General features: G+C 39.8%; 1 protein-coding gene across 6 annotated transcripts in view; it reads left to right on the top strand.

Moving 5' to 3' along the window:
• The window catches only part of LOC308691628 (integrin alpha-X-like), a 334173-nt gene extending 313606 nt beyond the window's left edge, over window positions 1–20567 (top strand). For 2 of the 6 annotated variants that reach the window (XM_081367038.1, XM_081367033.1), the window contains 6 exons: window positions 4802–4903; window positions 5368–5436; window positions 5566–5673; window positions 10157–10255; window positions 15565–15675; window positions 16313–17773. In XM_081367038.1, the coding sequence (XP_081223164.1) occupies window positions 4802–4903; window positions 5368–5436; window positions 5566–5673; window positions 10157–10255; window positions 15565–15675; window positions 16313–16408 (585 nt within the window). In that variant the 3' untranslated portion in view covers window positions 16409–17773. Of the gene's footprint in view, window positions 1–4801; window positions 4904–5367; window positions 5437–5565; window positions 5674–10156; window positions 10256–15564; window positions 15676–16312; window positions 17774–20210 lie in introns of those variants that run through there. The other 4 variants (XM_081367037.1, XM_081367034.1, XM_081367036.1 and 1 more) reach the window with 4 other exon arrangements.
• Window positions 20568–21400: the final 833 nt, after the last annotated feature.

Below are 21400 nucleotides of genomic sequence, written 5' to 3'. Positions count from 1 at the left end.
TCGCTTAGAAGGAGCTCACCGTTCAGATGAAGGCAACCACATGTAGTGGGCCAACCTCTGCTTGGAAACAGCCTTCCCTTCTGCTGGTTTCCGTAACAGACAGAGCTGGTCTAAGGTCTAGGCTTTGCATTCTGATCATGTATAACCGCACTGGAGCGGACGGACAGAGAAAAGCCAGGGCTGGGTCTGCCTCCTCTGGGGCAGGGCTTGCAGGCTCACCACCTGGTCTCATAGGAGAGGTAGGAACCTTGGGCACATATCCAGGCCGGGGTCTCAGGTGTCATGAGAGTTAGCCAGCCCAAACTCTAGGCACGATTCGTTGACCGAAAATGTGGGCAAATCCCTAACCTCTAGATAGAGACCAACCAAGCAGGAGAACTGTTTCTTTAAAAACATATTTTTTTAACTCACTGCCTTTAGGGCTCAAGGGAGGTCTCTGCAGTGCAGTAGCATCAGAGATAAGTCCCAAGAGGTAAAAGAGGGGAAGCAAGGAGGTTATTTGTTTTCTCCTTGCTCGCCTCAGGATCCTGGTGATCAAGTTGTACTTCCCACGGATTCTTATCTACTGCATCATGATGTGCGTCAATACAGAGGCCACAACATTTTGAGGTGGAGGAGACAGCCCTCACTCCAACCGGAAGCAGGAAGGAAGCACTGAAGTGATCGAACACCTTCGGGATCTCCTCATGGAGAGAAGACTCAATTCAACGAATAGGCTCCACTTCTAAGGGTGAGCGAGCCTCTTTTTGAGAGGGTGCTCTCACAGAAGTGATGGTCTCTAAGGCATAAAAATTCTTGCAGTAGTAACCAGAACCTCCGCGTCCCATTCTTTCTAGAACCAGACCTGGAATTCTCCAAGGTCTAGACGCAGGTGCCATCATGCCCCATCCCTGAGAATGTACTCAGAGGAAGGAGTCAGGAAGGCTGTCGAGAGGAGAGGTCGGTTGGGCCAATAAGGGCCAACTAGCAAGACCTGCTCCATCTCTTCCTGATTGTAGCACCGTAGTGTAAGAAGGCTCACTGGGGAACAATTTCTGAGGGGGCCCCAGGGCCAGCTGTGGCCAGAGTTTTTTTTGTCGAGGGATATCCACTCAGACGGAGAAGAAACACTGGTTGGAGGGACGAGTCCGGAGGAGCAACAGATGTAACTGTGCGGCCCCAAAGTGGTCCCAAACAGCTGGCCAGCTGGGGACGGAGTCTCCACTCTCTCTGGGCCAGAGGCTGTTGTGAGGCTTGTCAGCGGCACGATTGAGCAGGCCAGCAGTAATAAGTGGAATGAAGTGACCATAGAAGCTTCTGACTCCAAGGAGGAGGTGGCGTGCGAGTTGCAACATGCGAGGGGAGCGTAGCTCGACGGTCGCAATGTTGTCTTTTCAGACCATTACATGCTCGCTGAGCAGCGGTGTCTCGAAGCGAGGAGACTGTAAGCAACTCGAGGCAATAGATGCCAATGCAGTCGGAGGGCACCCAGACCTTTGTTACTGCATGCCCTTTATACGTGGCCCCTCAGCTGGCATTAGTGGACACTCATTCTAGTAGCTGTTGGCCCGGTGAAGCGAAATGTCTGTTTACAGGCTGAGGGTATGGCGACAGGCCAGGGTGTTTATCACATGGAGCGTGTCGCTCTGCCACGGCCACCTCGGGACTCAGCCATGAAGCCAGTGCTGAAGCGGTCTTCATATGGAGGAAGCCGTGTGGCTTATGCCACATGCCATATGCCCCAGGAGCCTCTGAAAAAGTTTCAGTGGGACCCTTGCTCACTTCTTGAATAGCACTGAGCTGACACACCTCTATCTGAGAGATGCACTGGACCGAGACCATCTCCATACTAGAAAAGAGATCCTCAACCCTTGGGCGAGTTTACTCTTTCCCAGTTGACCTAAAGACCCAACTGGCTATGGAGCACTCAAAGGGTAGGACCATGTACTGATACTTCGTACCTTCGAATGCAAGAACACAGGAAGCCTGTGGAGCGGAAGGATAGAGATCTGAAGTACATGTTTTTCAGGTCGAACGCTGCAGAACAAGCTTGGGGATGGGGCATTTTTGAAAATGCATCTCTGTGTTTAGCAAGTGAACGGAGGCTTTTGAAAAAGGGCCCGTTTCAGTTGACACAGATCCAAGATGGTCGTAACCCACCACACATTTAGGGTACAATGAAGTACCCGAGGTGGGGCAGCGAGGTGGAGGACAGGGACCCGGCTCTAGAGGCCCGAAGGCGAAGTCTGAGTGTGCAGTGCAACACTTACCTGTCTCCACAAGACGACCAGGGATGCGTGAGAAGGCGGATGACTGGGTCCTCGAACCGCACCCAGCTGCCGTGCTGGTGAACAAGAGGGGGCTGAGGGGTGCAAGGCTTTACAGGGTCGTACACTGCCAGACTTGCCCTCTTGGGACCCAGGAACAGAGGAATTTGCTCTTTCTTTGAAGAGTGGGTACTGCTTGCTCCGCCTTTTTTGGGACCCAGTGGTGGAACAGACACACACACAAACAAAGACTCCACCCGGCCCTTGGCCTAGAGCGACTGGGCGTCCCTACTACTGCTGCCGGCTCTATGCTGAGGCCTGACTGGTGGCTGCTGCGGAGGCTCAGCGGGAACGGTGGCAGGGGAACACCCTCGGCGACGAGCAGGCAGAGGAACTGCCACCGGCGGCGGGGTAGAGGCAGCAGCGGGCCGCCGGGGCAGGATGTGCCTCCGTCTATGCTTGGGCGGCAGAAAACTGCTGGGCACAGTTCTCCGCTGCATCGCCGACCAGCCCAACCTGGGAAATTGGGGAGACCAGGAACTGAACCTTGTCCACATCCGCCATAACAACCAGGCTGAGCCAACGATGGCGCTCCTGGACCATTAACGGGGACATCGCCAGACCGATCACGCAGGCCACGACACTCGTGCCCCAGAGGGCGAGGTTGGATGCAGTGCGGAGCTCACCTATGAGCGCAAGGTCTGGGCTACACTCGTGCATGTCCATGAGTGCCCTGGCCTGATAGACCTGTAGCAGCGCCATGGCACGCAAGAGGAGGTGGCTTGCCCACAGGCCTTGTATGCTCTGCTCGTCAGAACGGGCGAGAACTCACAGGCTTTAGGGGGGAGACGAGGGGCCTCATCCAAAAATCAGCGGACGCCAGACCGCTCTATTGGAGGGACAGCCTCGCAACCCTTCACCGCTCCTCCGTCAAAGGTAGTGAGGGGGGAAAAGCTTATTCGGGCAGTTTCTGGCAGTGAAAGGTGCCGTCTATGACCTGGTAAGCTCTCCATGCACTTCTGGAAGGAAAGGCACTGGGGTGGCGAACAGAGAACCAGCGCGTCCCGTCCCGAGATACCAATCATCTAACCGAGACTGTTCGGGACATGGTGGAGGATTCCACTCGAGCCCGACACCCCCACAGAGGCCCGATAGCATAGCTGGTCTTTCTGGATCTGGCTCGGGCAAAGTTACACTCCCAGAGGGAGATAATGCAGCGGAGTCATCATTTCCAGAGGTCAGCTCACCCTCCGATGCTGCAATCGGCATCCTGTCCTCTGGAGAGTCCCCGAATGAAACAGCTGGTCGGTCCATTACAGAGGGACCAGCTCGCTCAACGGGGGGCTCCACCGGCTGCGATGTGATAGAGGAGTGAGGGGCCCACAGGGATTGGTTACCGGGCGGAGAAGCCTCACTATGATCCTCTGATCACCCATCGCACACGTGGTAATGGGCGTGGGGGGGGCGTGGTAATGGGGACTCCACCTTCACGCATGAAGGCGAGCCTCGATCTCAACACCGCGATATTCATATCCTCACAATGAGAACACAAACTATCCATAAAAGCTGCTTCAGCATGCTGCATATATACACATACATTATATACAAATATATATTATACATATACATATACATATACATTCTACAAACACGTGATACAACTATTGTGACCGCCCATTTGGGGGGAAAGGGAACGATCGCATCCAGAAACGCACAGGTGGAATGGCATCTTGAAAAAGATGCAAACGCACCTGTGTTGCTCTTTCCGGAAATGGGACCCATCACCAGTGCCAGAGCACACAGGGAAATGACCACGGCAACACTGAACAGTGAACTGAAACAGTGAAGCACTTATTTTTCCGCCCTTTAACCAGCCGTCAACAAACACAGAAATTTTATGCTGTAGAAGAACACCAACACACTCACTCGTTGTATACAACGATACTCTTTAGAGACATCAAAAACGATCGGCTCCGAAGCAAAAAGCAACTAGTGCGTGCATCCACTTCCATGTTTACCCGTGCCGCGGGGGCGGAGTGTGTGATGCGAATCACGCAATTTGCATTGGCTCGTTCAATAGTACTCGAAGATGAAAGGCTCCCTGGCTTGATCCCATTCAGTCGACGTCGACTACGTCAAACGTGAACGACTGAGAGGGAACCAATGCTTCTCTTTGTAATCTTTTATCCAAAAGCAATAAGCTGGTTTCTGTTTATCTGACATTACCAGGCCATGTAGGCAGAAAAAATAATGTTAACCAAAGCCACAACATTATTTAGACATTGTATTAGGATGTTGTTGGTATGTTGTAGTGTGTCACCATACTCTGTGAGTGCTGGTGGTGTTCCTCCACAATTCACTGCAAATTAACATTCACTGTAAAATCAATTCAAGTTGATTTCTGTGATTTCTGTGAAAATAAAAAAGGGTTGCAAATATTGTTTAATGTTAACTAAATCTGAGCTCAATTATTTTACATTTTTCCTTACAACCAGTTCTGGACTTTTCATAATCCATAACCTTTTTTTCTCTTCCTTTCACAAAAATAACACTAGGTGGAGAACATTGGAAAGTTGTCTGTACCTGTGAATATTTCCTTTTTATTTCCAGTGGAGATGACGTTAGATATCTTATGGAGTGTGTCTCTTCCTGAAATAGTGAGTGACAGGCTATTTACATACAGTACATTTGACTCAATTTAAAATCTGCCTCCGGTGATCTGATCACAAGTGCACAGTCCTAAATACAGACTCATTTGCATCTTACAAATGCATCGTGTTTCCATCAAGACTCAGGTTACCTTCAGAGGAGTTCAGGGCGTACATGATCATTCATGCATCTCATTTGGATGTAAACGTCCTTGTGCATCCCAGAAAACAGAAAATCACAACCTACTCTTATAACAGTTTTTGTGGGAAAACAATGGTTTTAAAGATTTAAAGATTTAACTTTAAAGATAACCACCCAATGATTTTTTTTTTTTGCTCAACTATTGCTCAAACGAAGGGTTAGATGGTTTTACTTTTACTATACTCTCATGACCAGCCACAAACATCATGAGATGTGAATAACTTGTTCTTCTGAGATCTTCTTCTTCTTCTTCTTCTTCTGTGTGAGCCAGAATGAAATCGGTACAACTTGTGAAAACCAAGTTTCCTCCAAAAATGGCAAAAGCTCCAATCTGACACAGGTGAGTTTTTTTTTTTTTTTTTTTTTAGACCTTTAACTCTACTGTAATTTTTTTCTTATTATAGTAAGTAGTAATAATTGGTTTCTTACTATGGGTTTTCTTACTATGGAGTTGTATCTTTTTCTCTAGCAGCATTGCAGTGCCATTACGTGTCATCTCATCTGTTGCTCCATCCAGCTGTTGAGTGATCAACCAATCAGCTTTAGGTTTACTGGGAATATGAGTTCAGTCACACAGGTAAAAAATATCTTATAATGTATCATATGCATTAGTACCAACTACGGATGCACCGAAACTGCGCTTGTGTACTCGTACTCTGATACCATGAGCATGTACAGTGCTTGTGACAAAGAAACACAACAGAGCAAACAGAGAGCAGAATCTAAATATCAGAGAAAGATGTCTATGAAGTAAATGTATAGAATTAATAGAATGTTAAACAAATTAAATATTTACACACACACACACATATATATATATATATATATATATATATATATATATATATATATCTGCTGAGCGTGAGCTGATAAGCGAAATGCGGAGTGGATTGAGCGTGCAGCAGCACAGACACTCAAGCTTGTCGAGTGCACATCCTCTTTTCACATACATCAGTGGAAAGTTTGTAGTTCAGTTAGATATGTCAATCAAAAAGAAGGTAAATCGAGGCACATATTTCTAACGTTAACTGATGGTAAAAAGAGAGAGAGCACACACCTCTTTTGCATGCTCTTGATTGCTGATCGCTCACTCAGCACACATGCATCATTTGGATTAAAGGCACACTATGCAAGATTTGTACCTTAATATAACAGCTTTGAAATCATTTAGATGGTAAACGAAGGGGTCTAGGGGTCGCTGTTTGAGTAAAACAGAAACTGCAAAAAAATTTTGCCAAGATAACAGCTCTGAGTTTTCTCCTATAATGCCTGATGAGTTTGGAGAACACCTGACAAGAGAATAGAGACTATTCCTCCATTCATAATCTTTCCAGATCCTTCAGATTCCCAGCTCCATGTTGGTGATTTTTCTCTTCAGTTCACCCTACTCATTTTCTATAGGGTTCAGGTCAGGGGACTGGATTGGTAATGGCAGAAGCTTAATTTTGAGCTCAGTGAAATATTTTGTGTTGATTTTGATGTTTGTTTTTGATCATTGTCCTGATGGAAGATCCGATCACTGCTTGTTATAAGATTTCTAGCAGAGACTGTCAGATTTAGATTTTTTATCTGTTGGTATTTGCTAGAATCCATGATACCATGTATCTGAACAAGATGGCCAGGACCTCCAGCAAAAAATAGGCCCACAAATTAAAGATCCAGCAATATATTTAACCTTGGCCATGGGGTAATTTTTATCCCTGTTTGCACCAATACCATCTAGTATTTTTGCTGCCAAAAAGCTGTTTTGTATGTTTTTTAGGCTTTCTGACCCCAAGACTCAACTATACTAATCCTTGGAGAGTCGTTGGCCACTCAGACTTTCCTCCTCGCCGTTCATTTAGGCAATATAGACACATGTCCTCTTCCAGGCAGATTCGTAACATCTTTAGTTGATTGCAACTTCTTAATTATTGCCCTGATGGTGGAAATGGGATAGCTTTTTTTTACAGACACTTTCTATTTTGTGAAGCTCAACAATCTTTTGCTGCACATCAGAACTATATTCTTTAGTTTTTCATAAAATACATTTTATGCAATATAATGTTGCAATTCTTAAACTGTGAAAAGGAGTTTTATTTTCTGCAGCTCCTTTTTATCAGTTAATAGAGGTTAAACTAAATATACATATAAATAGGGCTGTAGTCAAGACCACCTTTGTCGAGTCCAAGACAAGACCAGGACTAGTCGAGACCAAGTCAAGACCAAGTCCAAAGAGATTCGAGTCCAAGACAAGACCGAGTCCAAAAAGGTTCGAGTCCGAGTCAAGACCGAGTCCAGGACAGGAAAAAAAATCTTATGCATGACATTATCAATACAATCATTTTGGGTTATTATTTGTTGATCTAAAAGCAAAACCAGTGTCACAACACCCAGGATTTTGAAGTATAGGCATTCCCCTTGATATCATATAATCTTCTAATCTAAAGAAAACAGAATGATGACATATGGTGATACCTCATAATAGCAGTGTTAGAACTGATAATATACAAACTGCAACCCACTACTATTACCAATAGAAATTATTAATTCTATTAGCCTATAGAAATTAAATCATTATGTAATAATGAAATAATGAATGATTTTAATTTTATTTACTCATTGACTCAGAAATTACATCGGGCAATGTTTAGATGTCTTCAGCGAGCTCAATCAAGCTCAATAACATCCACATTAAAAAATAAAATAAAATAAAAAGAAGGTAAGAAAAAAAGAAAAACGGAAAACTTTGCCCATTAATTAGATCTGCAAAGCAAGCAGGCAAGGTTTCGGGTTGTTATAGACAATTAAAAATGTGAATATTCACGTTGCACTAGCGGTGGACTTTCAGCGAGTTAAAACATTTATTTTTTAAAGAGCCGTTTGTGAGTCAAAAGAGCCGTCTCTTTTCAGTGAGCTGAGTCAAACAAGCCGGCTCAAGAAAAAGAGCCGAAATGGCCATCACTAGTAATTAGGTGGCCAGTGTTTCACTTTCCCTCCAATATTATTATGTTCCCAGTAAGCACACATACATTGTGGCGACGTATGTGCTTACTGGGAACATAATAAAGACACCTGGACTCGGTCGAGACCAAAAGCCATATTTGGCAAGACCAGTGGCTGAGACCAAGACAAGTCAGAGTCCAAATACCAGCGAGTCCGAGACAAGTTCGAGACCATAGAAAAACTGTCTCGAGTACTACAGCCCTGCATATAAACATACAACAAAGAAATAAATATATATAAATATGATTTATACTAGTTATATAAACCAACTCTGATATGTTGGTACATTAACAAAAAGGTCTACAACCCTGCTCCTGAAGACCAACTCTCCTGCAAAGTTTAGCTGTTAACATTATCTTGAGATACCTGTGAATATATGATTCCTCAAAAGGCCTAATATACAATGAAACTGCTGGAATGAAATAGTGCCACAGTTTTTATGTGCAAAGGTAATATTACATTTAGCATGGTGACTTTAAGGCATAAAAATGTAAAATTCTAAATTAAATTTTATGTAGATTATAGGGACAATACATACATATAATACATTTAACTTGCATACAATGTTGCATATAACATGAGCTAAACATATACCCTTTACTCTCAGAAAATAAAGTACATAATTGTACCTTTAGGGGTACAATGGCTTGTCACTGGGACTGTACCCTCAAGGGTACAATATTGTACCTTAACCTTTAAAAGAAACGGTTCATATATGTACCTTTTAATGCTTTTTGACCCTCAAAAAGGTACATACAGTATCGTCACCTTCCTAAAATAATTGCCTAAGTCATTTTTTGACAAAAATGATTTTTTTGCATAAGTCATCTTCTCAAGATGCTGGCCACCACTGGTAAAATCGCCCACATCATCAGTTGAACAGATCATGCAATTCTACCCCTGTAGTATAATGGCCTATGTCAAGAGTGTGACTTAGGCTGTTTTATTTTGATTAAGTCAAAAGACAATGAGACTTAGGCAATTTTACATGCTTTTCAAGATGGCAGTTGCATCAAGAAGAATGAAAATCTACTCGGCCTCTGAAGGTAGGTTCAGTTTTTTGTGTTTTCTGAGAAACCTGAAAAAATGACTTGGGCAATTATTTTAGGAAGGTGACGATATATGTACCTTGAGGTCCAATAATAAGCCCTATGGGGTACGTTAGTGTAGATTGTACCTTGGGGGACAGAAATTTACTCATACTGTACCCCTATTTCTGACAGTGTTTGACAACTGAATATAATTACAATATAAATTGTACAAACTTTCCTCCTCGTGCACTATGGCAATATAGACACATGTCCATATTCCAGGCAGATTTGTACATCTTTAGTTGACTATAACTTCTTAACTATTTCCCTGATAGTGGAAATGGGAATTTGCAATGCTTTAGCTTTTTACAGCCACTTTCTATTTTGTGAATCTCAACAATCTTTTGCTGCACATCAGAACTACATTCTTTTGTTTTACTCATTGTCATGGATGATTAAGGGAAGAAGTCATAGCTAGACAATTTCATGTTCCTAGTCACCCTGGTGTGCTAAAAACTATAAATATTAATGGGAATATACTTCAGAGATATTTTACTTATAAAAGATTCTAGGGGTGCCAATAACTGTTTTGGAGAAAGACATTCATTTCATAATGTGATCAGGAAAAGGGGTATCGGTGCATCCCTTACCAACCCTTTTTTCCTGTAGCCTCTTCTTTTTACGTTGTAGGGTTAAGTCAAGTCGTCATCTTTATTTATATACCGCCTTTAGGTCAAGTCACCTTTATATTGAAACAATACAGATTATTTCAAGCAGCTTTACAGTGATAACAATAATTCAATGATGCAAACAGTTCATTGCAGCTGCATGTACAGCAGCTCTAAAAGATAATAGTGTCATTGTTCAACTAAAGTCAGTTCAGTGTTGATTCAGTTCTGTTATAAAGATCATCAATTATTGAATTAGTTTATTTCATCTATAAAGCAGTTCTGCAGAAAAACAGTGATGTCCAGCTAGTGTCGGTGCAATCAAATCAATAATATTGTTGGGTGAGTGTCTTTGACTTCTAGTCTTGTTTTTCAGGTGTCTGGTTTGCAGGTTAGGATCATAAGCTGGGGGTTTCTTTCATTTGACACTGAGAGGTACATCCAATATCCCCCAGATGACTCTCATCAGCTCTTTGTAAGAAAAATATAACATCATCAGTTCCTCTTTCTATGAAGACCATGCTTATAATGAATTATAGCCCCATTTATACTTATTTATAAGTAAGTATTACTATTCTATAAATATATTTATAAAGACTCATTAAGACCTATACTGCATTATAAGAACAGTTATAGTTACATTTATATTATTTTTAATAATTATTTAAAAGTCATGCATTTGTTTTTTCAAAGCATGCTCAAAATCCATTATACATTGATTTATAAATGATCAAAGATAAAATAGTTTCAGAGACACTTGTTTGCTGTACCAATTAGTTATCAATTATGTCTTTAATGACTAATGTTTGCATTAGAGGTCATGAATGGTAATTTTGAATTGTTAAAATCTATATATCCTCAAACATATGCATGGTGTTGCTTATAGCAGTTTGGAATTATACTTTAAAAATATTGTTGCAGTGTTTTACTAGTATGTAATATTTAAAAATATATATATTTTTAAATTTTCTTTTTTTTATTACAGGACTTATTGTTCATTAGTTACATTTACAAATAAACCACTTAAAATGTATAATGATCACATCTTCATGACTTCTTAACATTTGCTTGAGGAAAATTGCATCCTATGTTTTCACTTTATTTAAAGCACTTTATTAATAAAGGTTAGTAACTGTATTATTACTTACAATAAGTATTTATAAGAACATAACAATATATCCACTTATTTGACAGAAATAAATCCAAATTACAAAAAATTGATTGTAATTATAATGAAATAACATTATAGCAGCGCTGGTTGCATCTTTATAAATACATTCATGTAACCATACGACGGAGTAATTAATACCTACACTGTAAAAATAAAAGGTGCCTGGAGGAACCTTTTGGGGTTCTTCACTTTGCCACACCGGCGGAACCGTCTGTAGATCCTCTAGGCACCCTTTAAAAAGGGGTGGTTCTCTGAGGAACCACACAAGTTTCCTGAGGAACTCTTATATTAGGCACTGTGTGGAACCACTTTGGGTGCCTCCAGGAACCAAATTTAATTTTTTTTAAATATTTAATTTCATGTTGTTACTATGGTTACCTTTGACTTCTATTATAATAAACAAATTGAACCAAATACAAAATAAGAATTGTTTATTACATATTTGATATTCATTTTTATACATACACTTCCATGTACATGGGAAAAAAAGCTAACAATTAATATCAATGAATACACAAAAAATATAATACATAAGCAACATGAATAATCAACCATACAATAGATAAACAAGAAAAGACATCTCAACAAAATGCATGGAAACACATATTCCATGAAATAAAACAATGTAAAAAAAAATATACAGTACATTTGACTAATTAAAAATGTCCATCTTCACTTAACTTTAAAACATTTGTGTTTCAGTCCGATGATAAGTCTGACATCACTGTTTCCAAGTCCAAAAGCTTTATCAGATGCCAAAAACAAACAGTGCTAATATGCACTCATTGTGCTGTAATATTCCTGAAAATTATAATCCTAACCTTTATCTCTATACCGAAATCTCAGATGGTTAGTTATTCAGCTATTTTGAATCATAAAATGTTGAAGTCTGGGATGCCGTTTGACTGGAGACTGTAATGTACACTATGGCTTTTGAAAAGCTTAAATGTGTGACTTGAATCAACAGTGTTCATAAATGGTTGTTGAGTATTCTCATGAAACAAGATAGAGGAAGTAGAGGCTTCGACCTGGAAACAGTATTAAAGGTGCAGTAAAATGATCTGTTGTTCTGTGAATGTTCACTGGTGAATTCAGTCATTTCAATAAGAATCCACACGATCAGCAATTTCGTTTGTGGTCAAAAATGTCACTATGGGACCAAGTTGGTGTGAGGTAAAGAGTTAGAAAAGTGAAAAGGTACAGCAGATTCGTTTTCCGTTTGTTTTTCCTCTTTTCTGGTGGATGGTCCAGACACTTCAGTGATTTTCAGGTCTACAGGAGGATTTTTATTCTTGATCAAACTTGTATTTCAGCTTACCGAGATCCCTGCAAAGTACAAAATTAGGGGTGCACGATATATCGAATCAATATCGTTATCGCGATATAACGTTGCTCGATATCATATCGAAAGTCTTGCGATATTTATGCGATATTTTGTTTTTGATGCGTCCCGTCCGACATGCACCGTTGCATTTCCCCCGACTGATTTCCTGGTTCTACTTATCTACTTTTCCTGGTTCTATCAAGGAGAGGGTTAACTTTTCATGATACAGATTTCCAACAGTGGTCAGAAAGAACAGGGGAGACACTTTGTTTCACTTCTCCCTCGCTCTACCACACAGTCCCCACAACACACACACTTGCCAGCTTGACGCACACACCAGCGCGCAAGTATAAACATCAGGCCACCTGGCCACTTCATGCGTTATCACAGATCGGATAGCTATCTAATTTATCAAAACGATTCCTTTTACACCTGTTCACATAAATGTGTTTTTTGCAAAACGGATATAAATTCGATCTTCAATTCCCGCGCTATATGCAGATTTAATGGAGTTCACGTCACCGAACACAGTTATGAGCTGCATTATATCATCAGCTAAAATGTCAAAATCAAATACCGCACTAATAGAGAACGGCAACAGCCCTGGTAAGATAATTTCACTTCTTTACTTTTAATGAAGATACTTGTGTGTAAAGCGTCTGCAACTTACTTTCACTTTGATTTGCGATAGTTTGCACGTTGGCTTGACCGGTAGATGCTCAGCTGCTCATGCGGTGATGCGTGTTGCAGACGTAGCGTCGTCATATCTGGCCATAACATGACATGTAGCCTATAGCACGTTCTCACACGTTTATTTTTTTGTGTTTTTGGGAGGAGTACATTTTACATATGTGGTTTCAACAACCAGATGCATTTACACTTCGTCCAGTTTCGTCTGGAATGCGGCCCAGAAGTGGTTTCAGCGATCAGATTCAAATCCGTCTCGAATGCGCTCAATAAACCCTATGTTGTAAGGAAACTTGTTTTATTTGTTATGAATCTATTTTGATGCGTTTTCCCATAACTTTTGTAGTTTTACATATGTTTAAAAATATCGAAATTAATATCGATATCGCAATATTCATTATCGATATCGCAATATCACTTTTTGTCAATATCGTGCACCCCTATACAAAATGTACTGTTAGTAAGGTTATTAAACTGATAGTTGTGAAATTTAAATAATTTCCTCAGCCTTGTGATGTTCCAAACCTGTTTGACTTTCTGTCTGTGGAACCCAAAAGCAGATCTCAGGCATAATGCAACCCCAGTCACCATTCACTTTCACTGCATTAAACACAAGCAGAAAAAATTTGTAAATCATTCATGAAACCATTCTTATGTACACTTGTCTAGTTCAATTCAATGCAACGATTTATATAAAAATGGTTAAGCTCCAAAAATGTCCCAGAAAAGATCCTAAAAATAATCAATGAGTTCACAACTCATGTGTTATGGGTTGTGTTGTAAGTCTTCTGGAGCCATATAATAGTTTTGTCTTTTTTTTTTTTAGAAAAAGAACAAACTTGAAGTTATAATTCAGAGTTAAAATGTCTTAGGCTATATTCAAATGCAAATGATAAAGATATAAGGAAAAATGCATAGCATTATTTGTGAACCAAACATGTGATATTATTTTTCTGGGTAACATGAATGAGATTTGAGAGCATGAGGGAAGATTTTCAGAGAAAAACTGATTAAAAAACAAAAGTACACAGTCAAACAATTTCACACAGAGAAAGTTCATAGTAATAAAGTACTGCATGTGGTGCAGGTAACTTACTGTAATTCAATGTTGCCACTGAAATGTTCAGATTATTTTAGAAATGTACTGGTTGTTCTGGGGAAACAAAAGAACAAAGCAAAATATTTATTGACCATAAATGGCTTTAAAATGGTATTTGAGAGAATGAGGACACCTGTAGTAAGTTAAAGTAAGGCTAAACAAAAACAGACCAAATATAAACCTGCTTTTGTTATTCATAACAAATGCCAGTGATGACAGCAGGAATCAGCTAAATTAGGCTATATCAGCAATTTGACGACACAATTGTAAGGAATATGTTGAACTGAATGACTAAATCAATCTAAGACAATAAGTCAATAATTTCCATCTGTTCATTAAGGTTAGATCAACGTAGTTAACGTTAACATCGCGGCTAAAACCTTCATACCAGATACTGTGCAATAAACGAGTGGTAAACACTGTACAAACGTAGTAATGTATAATAAATTTAGTTTACATATGTGTGTTTGAATATATAGTGAGTATACTCTGTATTTATATATATTTGGCGAGTTTACAAACCTTGTAATGGAGAGCCGAACAAACGGCGGAAGCTTTGATGAGGAGAGCCGTTACTTTCAAAGTTCAAACCCGATGACGTCGATCAGCTGAGCTTTGTTGCGCCTGAGCAGCGCGAGCATCACTGAAGCAACGACAGCAGAGGAATAGCAGCAGTTTCGAATAAAATAAAACAGAATAAAACCCCTTTCCTCCTGGTTCTTCTTCTTCATATTATGAATATTATTATTATTTTGTGTTGTTGTTTAAGGTTTAAATTATTTAATAAAATAGGCCTATAGGCCTACTAAATAAATGTAAGCTGAAAGTGAAAAAGACGTAGGCTACTGTTAAATGTAGCCTAAATGCATTAAAGTATATTTGTATTGTAGGTCTACTAAAAACACACTCAAGTACATTTTTAATACATTTAATAGTACGTCTTTTTCACCTGGGTATGCAGGCTATAACCTACTGAATAAAACTTAAGTATAGCCTATAATAATAATAATAATAGGATAATAATAATCTTATTCTGGCCTCACAGAACCATTGGGTTCCTCCAGATGCTGGCTTTAACATAAGAGATCTTCCAGGAACCACTTAAATGTTAAAAGATCTTCCAATAACCCTTCTATCGCATTCAAGTTCCTCTATTATCCCCCAAAGCACTTCGAGGTCTCATGGTAATGAAAAGGTGACTCCAGAACCTCTGAACTAAATACAAAGTGCTTAAAGGATCCCATTACTTATAAATCAATGTATAATACTGATGTTCAATGCATGCGCATTGTAAAAGCAAATGCAAGATCTTATAGGTCTTAATGCGTCTTTATAAAGATATTTATAAAACAGTAATACTTGCATCTAAATAAGTATAAATGGATATATAATTCATTATTAACATGGTCTTCATAGAAAGTGATACCACATCAACTTCTGGGAGGGTATATTTGACCTTGTTGGAGTCATTTTTCATCTTCTCTGTTTCTCTGTGTTCTACAGATTGTGACAGAGCTGGAGGTCCCATCTCAGGCTCTCACAGTGTTTATTGCCTCTCTGTCCATCATCCTTGGACTCATTGCTATGGCGATCATCTTTGTGCTGCTGTATAAAGTCAGTGTTTATAACACATAATACAGTTGAAGCTTGAAGTGTAATTTTTTATCCTAAAATACTGAATATTAATTTTCAAAACTGTAAGACAGGGCTCTTTAACTCCAGTCCTGGAGGGCCAGTGTCCTGCCGAGCTTGTCTCTAACCCTAACCAAACACATTGAACAAGCAAATTAAGTTCTTTCTTTTCCCATGTAACGCAACAGCCATGGCCCTTCTAGTTCATCCTGCTACAGTAGAGATGCACCAAACTCTCACGATAGGTTGAGCTAGAAATATATTGATGGATCTGAGCAGACCATTGTCAATATTTTGTTGGTGCCTGGGGGGCTCAATGTTTATACTTTTGTGGGAGATGAGATGAAACCCCATGAATGGCATACTAATACTAGTCAGTGAACAATAAACTGGGTCAAGATAATGTAAATGGTAAATGGGGCGGATTGAAATGGAATTATATTTTATATTTAAATGGATAAATGGAATTATATTTTGCAATGCTTATGCCACAGAAATTACACTTCACCTTTAACTGTTGATATTTGTGTCCTGTGGATCTGTTGTTTTTAATTTACTATTATTTGTAAATAATAATAATAATAATAATAATAATAATTTGTACTGCTGGATTTTTCAGAGGGGCTTTTTCAAAACATTTTCAACTGATGACCAAGACAGCCCAGTGCCGCCATCTGCTGGTGAAGCTAGTTCTACTACAGCCAACGTTGACTAATCAACAGCAGATGCCCCTGGTGAGAGTGCTGCATCTAATGGACAACTTGTACATATGTATGAGGAAAGGTCAACCCTGTACTTTCACCTCGCTGCTCGATACAACAAAGTCCCATCAAGTCCCAAAAATAACCATCATTGCCAATTTTCTCTGTATTTCTCTGACCTTACAACAATGACCAAAATCCCGATGTTTGACTGATGGATTTTTCACTTCTTTGCTGGTTTTGACCAAAGTAGTTTTCTTAGATGCCAATGTATTCTTTTTTTGTATAGTACTTTAGCTTCATTTATAGCATTTATAGCAGTGTGCCATTTTTTTATTTGAACCAAACATTCGTGGAAATGAATTAGTTAATTAAAGGGGGGGTGAAATGCTATTTCTTTCATACTGAGTTTTTTACACTGTTAAAGAGTTGGATTCCCATGCTAAACATGGACAAAGTTTCAAAAATTAAATTGTACGTTTGAGTATTTCTGTGCCAAAAATTGTCCTTCCGGTTTGTCACAAGTTTCGGAAAGTTTTTTTCGAGTTTGGGTCTGTGTGACGTCAGCTGGGGTGGAATTTCCTTATATGGGTCCTAAGGGCACTTCTCCCGGAAGAGCGCGGGCGCGCACGCACTCGTAGACCAGAGCAAGAGAGCGAAAGCAGTACGCCATCAAAGCGCTCCGCTCGGCTTTTGGGAAGTCAGTGTCACCAAAGAAGTGTGTTTTTGGTTACCAGGGCAAGACAACCCTGCACAGATTCCCAAAGAACCCAGCGTTAAGGGACCAGTGGATGGAGTTTGTTTTTCCTGAGCATCAACGGAGTTGTGTAAGACTGTTTGTTCCCTGCATTTCGACGATGATTGTTTTATAAACAAAGCCCAGATCGACGGATTTGCAGATCGTCTAATGCTTAAGGATCGAGCAGTCGCAATGATAAAGGTTCGCGGTCGTGGTTGGAACTGGGCGGTGAGTAAAACTGCTTCAAATGTCTTAGTGTTGTTAGCTCGGCGCGTCAGCACAGCTTTAGCTCCGCCCACACGGCCCGCCTCCAGTCGCTCGTTTTTTTCCGGAAAGACTCAGTACAGCCTATCTTTCTTTTATAAATATAATAAAACTAAAGACTTTTTGGAGATATGAAGGATGCAATACTACTCTATAGGTACTCAAGATTAACAGGAGATTGAGTGAAAATGAGCATTTCACCCCCCCTTTAATGAAGCATTTAAATTGTGCTTTTAGATACTACTGTACACTCAAAATACTTTACTAATTGATGTCAAATACATTTTATGCAATAAAATGTTGCAATTCTTAAACTGTGAAAAAGATTTGTATTTTCTACAGCTCCTTTTTATTATAGAGGTTAAACTAAACATACAAAAAAGGAAAAAAAAATATATATATATAAATATATAGGGGGGATTGGTCCTGGTAAACCAAATGTCCCCACAAAGATTGTAATAACAGTAATTTTTCACCTTGTGGGGACATGTTGGTCTCCATGAGGAAAACAACTTATAAATCATACTAAATGGTGTTTTTTTGTGTGTGTTTTTTTAAATGTGAGGGTTGTGTTTAGTGGTAGGGTTTGGGTAAAGAATATACTGTTTGTATAGTATAAAAATCCTTATGTCTATAAAAAAGACCCCATAAAACATGGAAACCCAACATTTGTGTGTGCACTGGTTTGTCCTACATTATGAGAACCCAAAGTCCTTATATAGACCGCAACAGTGTCCACCAACTTTTACAGCGACACTGGTTCGGAAAAGTTTTTTTTTTTTTTTCATAAATTTTTCCAAAGAGATTTAAAAAAAAAATCTTCATTAAAGCCACAACCCATGAACCAAGCCAATCAGCTACAAGGTGAATCACAACACTACAAACTTTGATTTGAAGAAAACAACAACAACAACAACAAAAAACCTGAGAATCAGAGAAAAAAATAAAGGTTCAATACTGTGTACTTCATGGCTACTAATGGAAAGAATTACAATCTCATGAAGCATTGCGAACAACATATCTGAATTAAAAAATATGTAGAAATATAAAACTCTTTTACAGATGTTGATTATGTAAAAACAAATCATTTTAAGTTTATTGCAAAGTTTGCATATATATATATACAAAAATGGGAGAGGGCAGAGCTAAAGAGCTATTTTGGCACACATTCCTTTTTAGACTTGTTAGACACTTAAAGTGTCCCAGACTAATTAAGCCAGAGGCGACAGTGGCAAGGAACCCAAACTCCATCAGGTGACAGAGTGGAGAAAAAACTTTGCGAGAAACCAGGCTCAGTCAGAGGGCCAGTTCTCCTCAGGCCAATGAACGAACACTGTGTGATTATGATTTAGGCTGCATAACAAGTCAGATATCAGATTGTGGATCAGTTGCATTTAAATATTTTATCCAGTTCCTTTTGCTTGAAGATCAGATTTATCACGTCAGTATGGAGACAAAACAGGTCATATGTCTGCGCTGGGGATCTGTGCAGATGGCTGTCATGTCGACAAGGCCTTCACATGGGATTGTCTAATTGACAGTATCTCTGCTGGCATTCAGGACTGCGTTGTGGTCATGTCTGGGTGCAGGTCCACTATCTGATATGGATGCGGACAGGATATGCCTGACTATGGTAACCTCAGGATAAACAGAGGGTAATGTTAGCATATGTAACGGGATTAGGTGATTGACAGCAGCGTTAGCCTATCAGCAAGTAGTATCTTCCATTTAAAGCCTGAGTGGCTGTTACCTGGGATGCGTCACGTCCGATTTCCCCGTTTGTGCTATGTTTGAATGGTTGATAATTTTGGGAATTGTTGGTATGCATAACCTGAAATCGTTGTATGTTAATCATAGTGCAGCTTTATGCTTTGGTGCTGGTGCCCTTTTTGTACTGCTTAGTGGATTTGATGACTGTTTGCCTCTCAGGTATGTTTATCGTTAAGAGCTCGTTCTATAGGGCTGGTATGGTTGTGTGGGCTTAACATTTCTTTTCGCGTATTAAATAGGCATGATTCCCTGTATCCCATTGTGTTATCGGTGGGTATGACTGTGACCAATCCGTGTCTAAAGAGCGTGCTATCTGTCGTGATATCCTGATGGTAAGTGTTAAAACGTAACTATATTTTATGTATTATGATTACTATGTATTATGATTAGTAACATCTTTTTTTTGTGTTCGCTATAGGATTCTCCCTCTCGTTCTATGCCGTGATTGTTTGCTGCTGTCTTCATGCTGCTGCACGCTGTTAAAGTGCTGCGGCCTATACAGCCGCGCCGACGCGATCATTACCATAAATAAAAGGGGACTGCTCGTTTGGTTCTTATCGTGGCGTTTTAGTGCCCTGCTTCATATTTTTGGCTTGTGTGGGAGGACTATTTAGCTCCTTCCGCTTGTAGGGGAGCTAAGCTGCCCTCTTTTTCTTTGATTTAAACTTTTTTTTGTTTATTTCTTTTGTGTGTTTTCTATTACTTCTAATTCTGTGGAAGTACAGTTTGTTTGGTTGAATTGATTTGCTTTTTCTTTTTTTCATCTTTATTATTGTAAAACCAATTAACTGCTCATAGCTTGGGATGCATGTGATCAACCATCTATTAGTGTAACTCTATTTGTGTCTGATCATCTACTGAATTCAAGTTGTTTTGTAGTAATCTCAAGTGACCAACTATTTGATTATTTTGTTTTTTTCTGCTTATGTCTGTTTGTTATTGACATTCATTGCTGTGAGGACTGGCTTCATTAGTGATGTCCACATTACCATTTATATGTTCATTTCTATAGTATCTTATTCTTTTTTATTTGTTTATTGCAGGAGCTGGGGTCCCACGGTTGGATTGCTCTTCCTCCTTGTGGTGGTGGTTCTTCTTTATCGTGTGCGGTGTACACTTTGAGTGCTTGATAGTGTGATTAGACTGCACGGGTGTGCGTGTGCGTGGACGTGTGCCTTGTAAAACCGAACTCCACATTGATTCCTGCTGTTGGGAGCCTCAGCCCTGCTGGTATTATTTAGTTTTTGTTTTACATATACACATAACTGCTACATACCAAGTTGGGTTGTATATGTTTTTCTTTTTGTTTTGTTTGAAGTGGGGTTTCAGTGTCTCTTGTTGTTTTTTAGTGTCCAACAATTTAAATAATTTTCGTATTAATAAACATTTGTATTTCTGTACTCATGTCTCTTGTCTAATTCTATGAGGGAACCGAACATGTGTGCTTTGCTCAGTGTTTGAGTATTTTCCCTGGGGTTAACTCCTAGGGTGGCGTAGTCGGACTTTCTTATTAGTAAACAACTTGGGCTTGTGTCTCAAATTACACCGCCCCGCCACACATAGAAGCCATTCTTATCATATAACAAGTACATTGGGTACAGGGAAGTGTTCCCTGTTCCGGTAATTGATGCAGCCTACTGTGAAAAGAATAGCTAGTGGATATTGTAAAGTTGTCGACAATACGTCATCAAAAGTCCAGTGTGTGAGGGAAATTTGAAGTTATGTGAAGAAAATATTGTGAAAGGCTTTGCTGCATGCATTTTCGTGTTGGATAGCCGCAAATGTGGAACTTCATCGCCGAGGAAGCACGCAGATAAATGTGGTAACAAACCAAGCAGTTCTATCGAACAGTATTTTAAAATGTAACACTGTTAAGTATGTGTGGTGTGCAGGGCGTGTTTGAACCCAAAATTGTCAGATGTAGGCTAGACGAAATTGCGTGGCAGATTTAGTGTTGTAGCCGCATCTGTTCGATTGGTAAAATGTTATAAGGCTAGTCTACTCAATTTTGAGGTAACGTGAGCCATGTTCTTCATTTTGAAAGCTTCGGCTTAAGTTATCCTTGTGTTAATTGTCGTGTAATAACTTCTGTATGACCTGGCAATTAACATTTTTGTAAGTGTGTCTATAATGTGATTGTCTAAACTGATTTTATTTCGGTTGCGGGTTGGGTGCTCGGTTCTATTTTAAGTGGGTCGGGTGCGGATTTTAATTAGTGCTGCTTTTGGAAAAC

The sequence above is a fragment of the Scardinius erythrophthalmus genome (genome assembly GCF_964197995.2).
Source record: "Scardinius erythrophthalmus genome assembly, chromosome: 5".
NCBI classification, from domain to species: domain Eukaryota; kingdom Metazoa; phylum Chordata; class Actinopteri; order Cypriniformes; family Leuciscidae; genus Scardinius; species Scardinius erythrophthalmus.
This window is presented reverse-complemented; position numbering and strand designations above follow the sequence as displayed.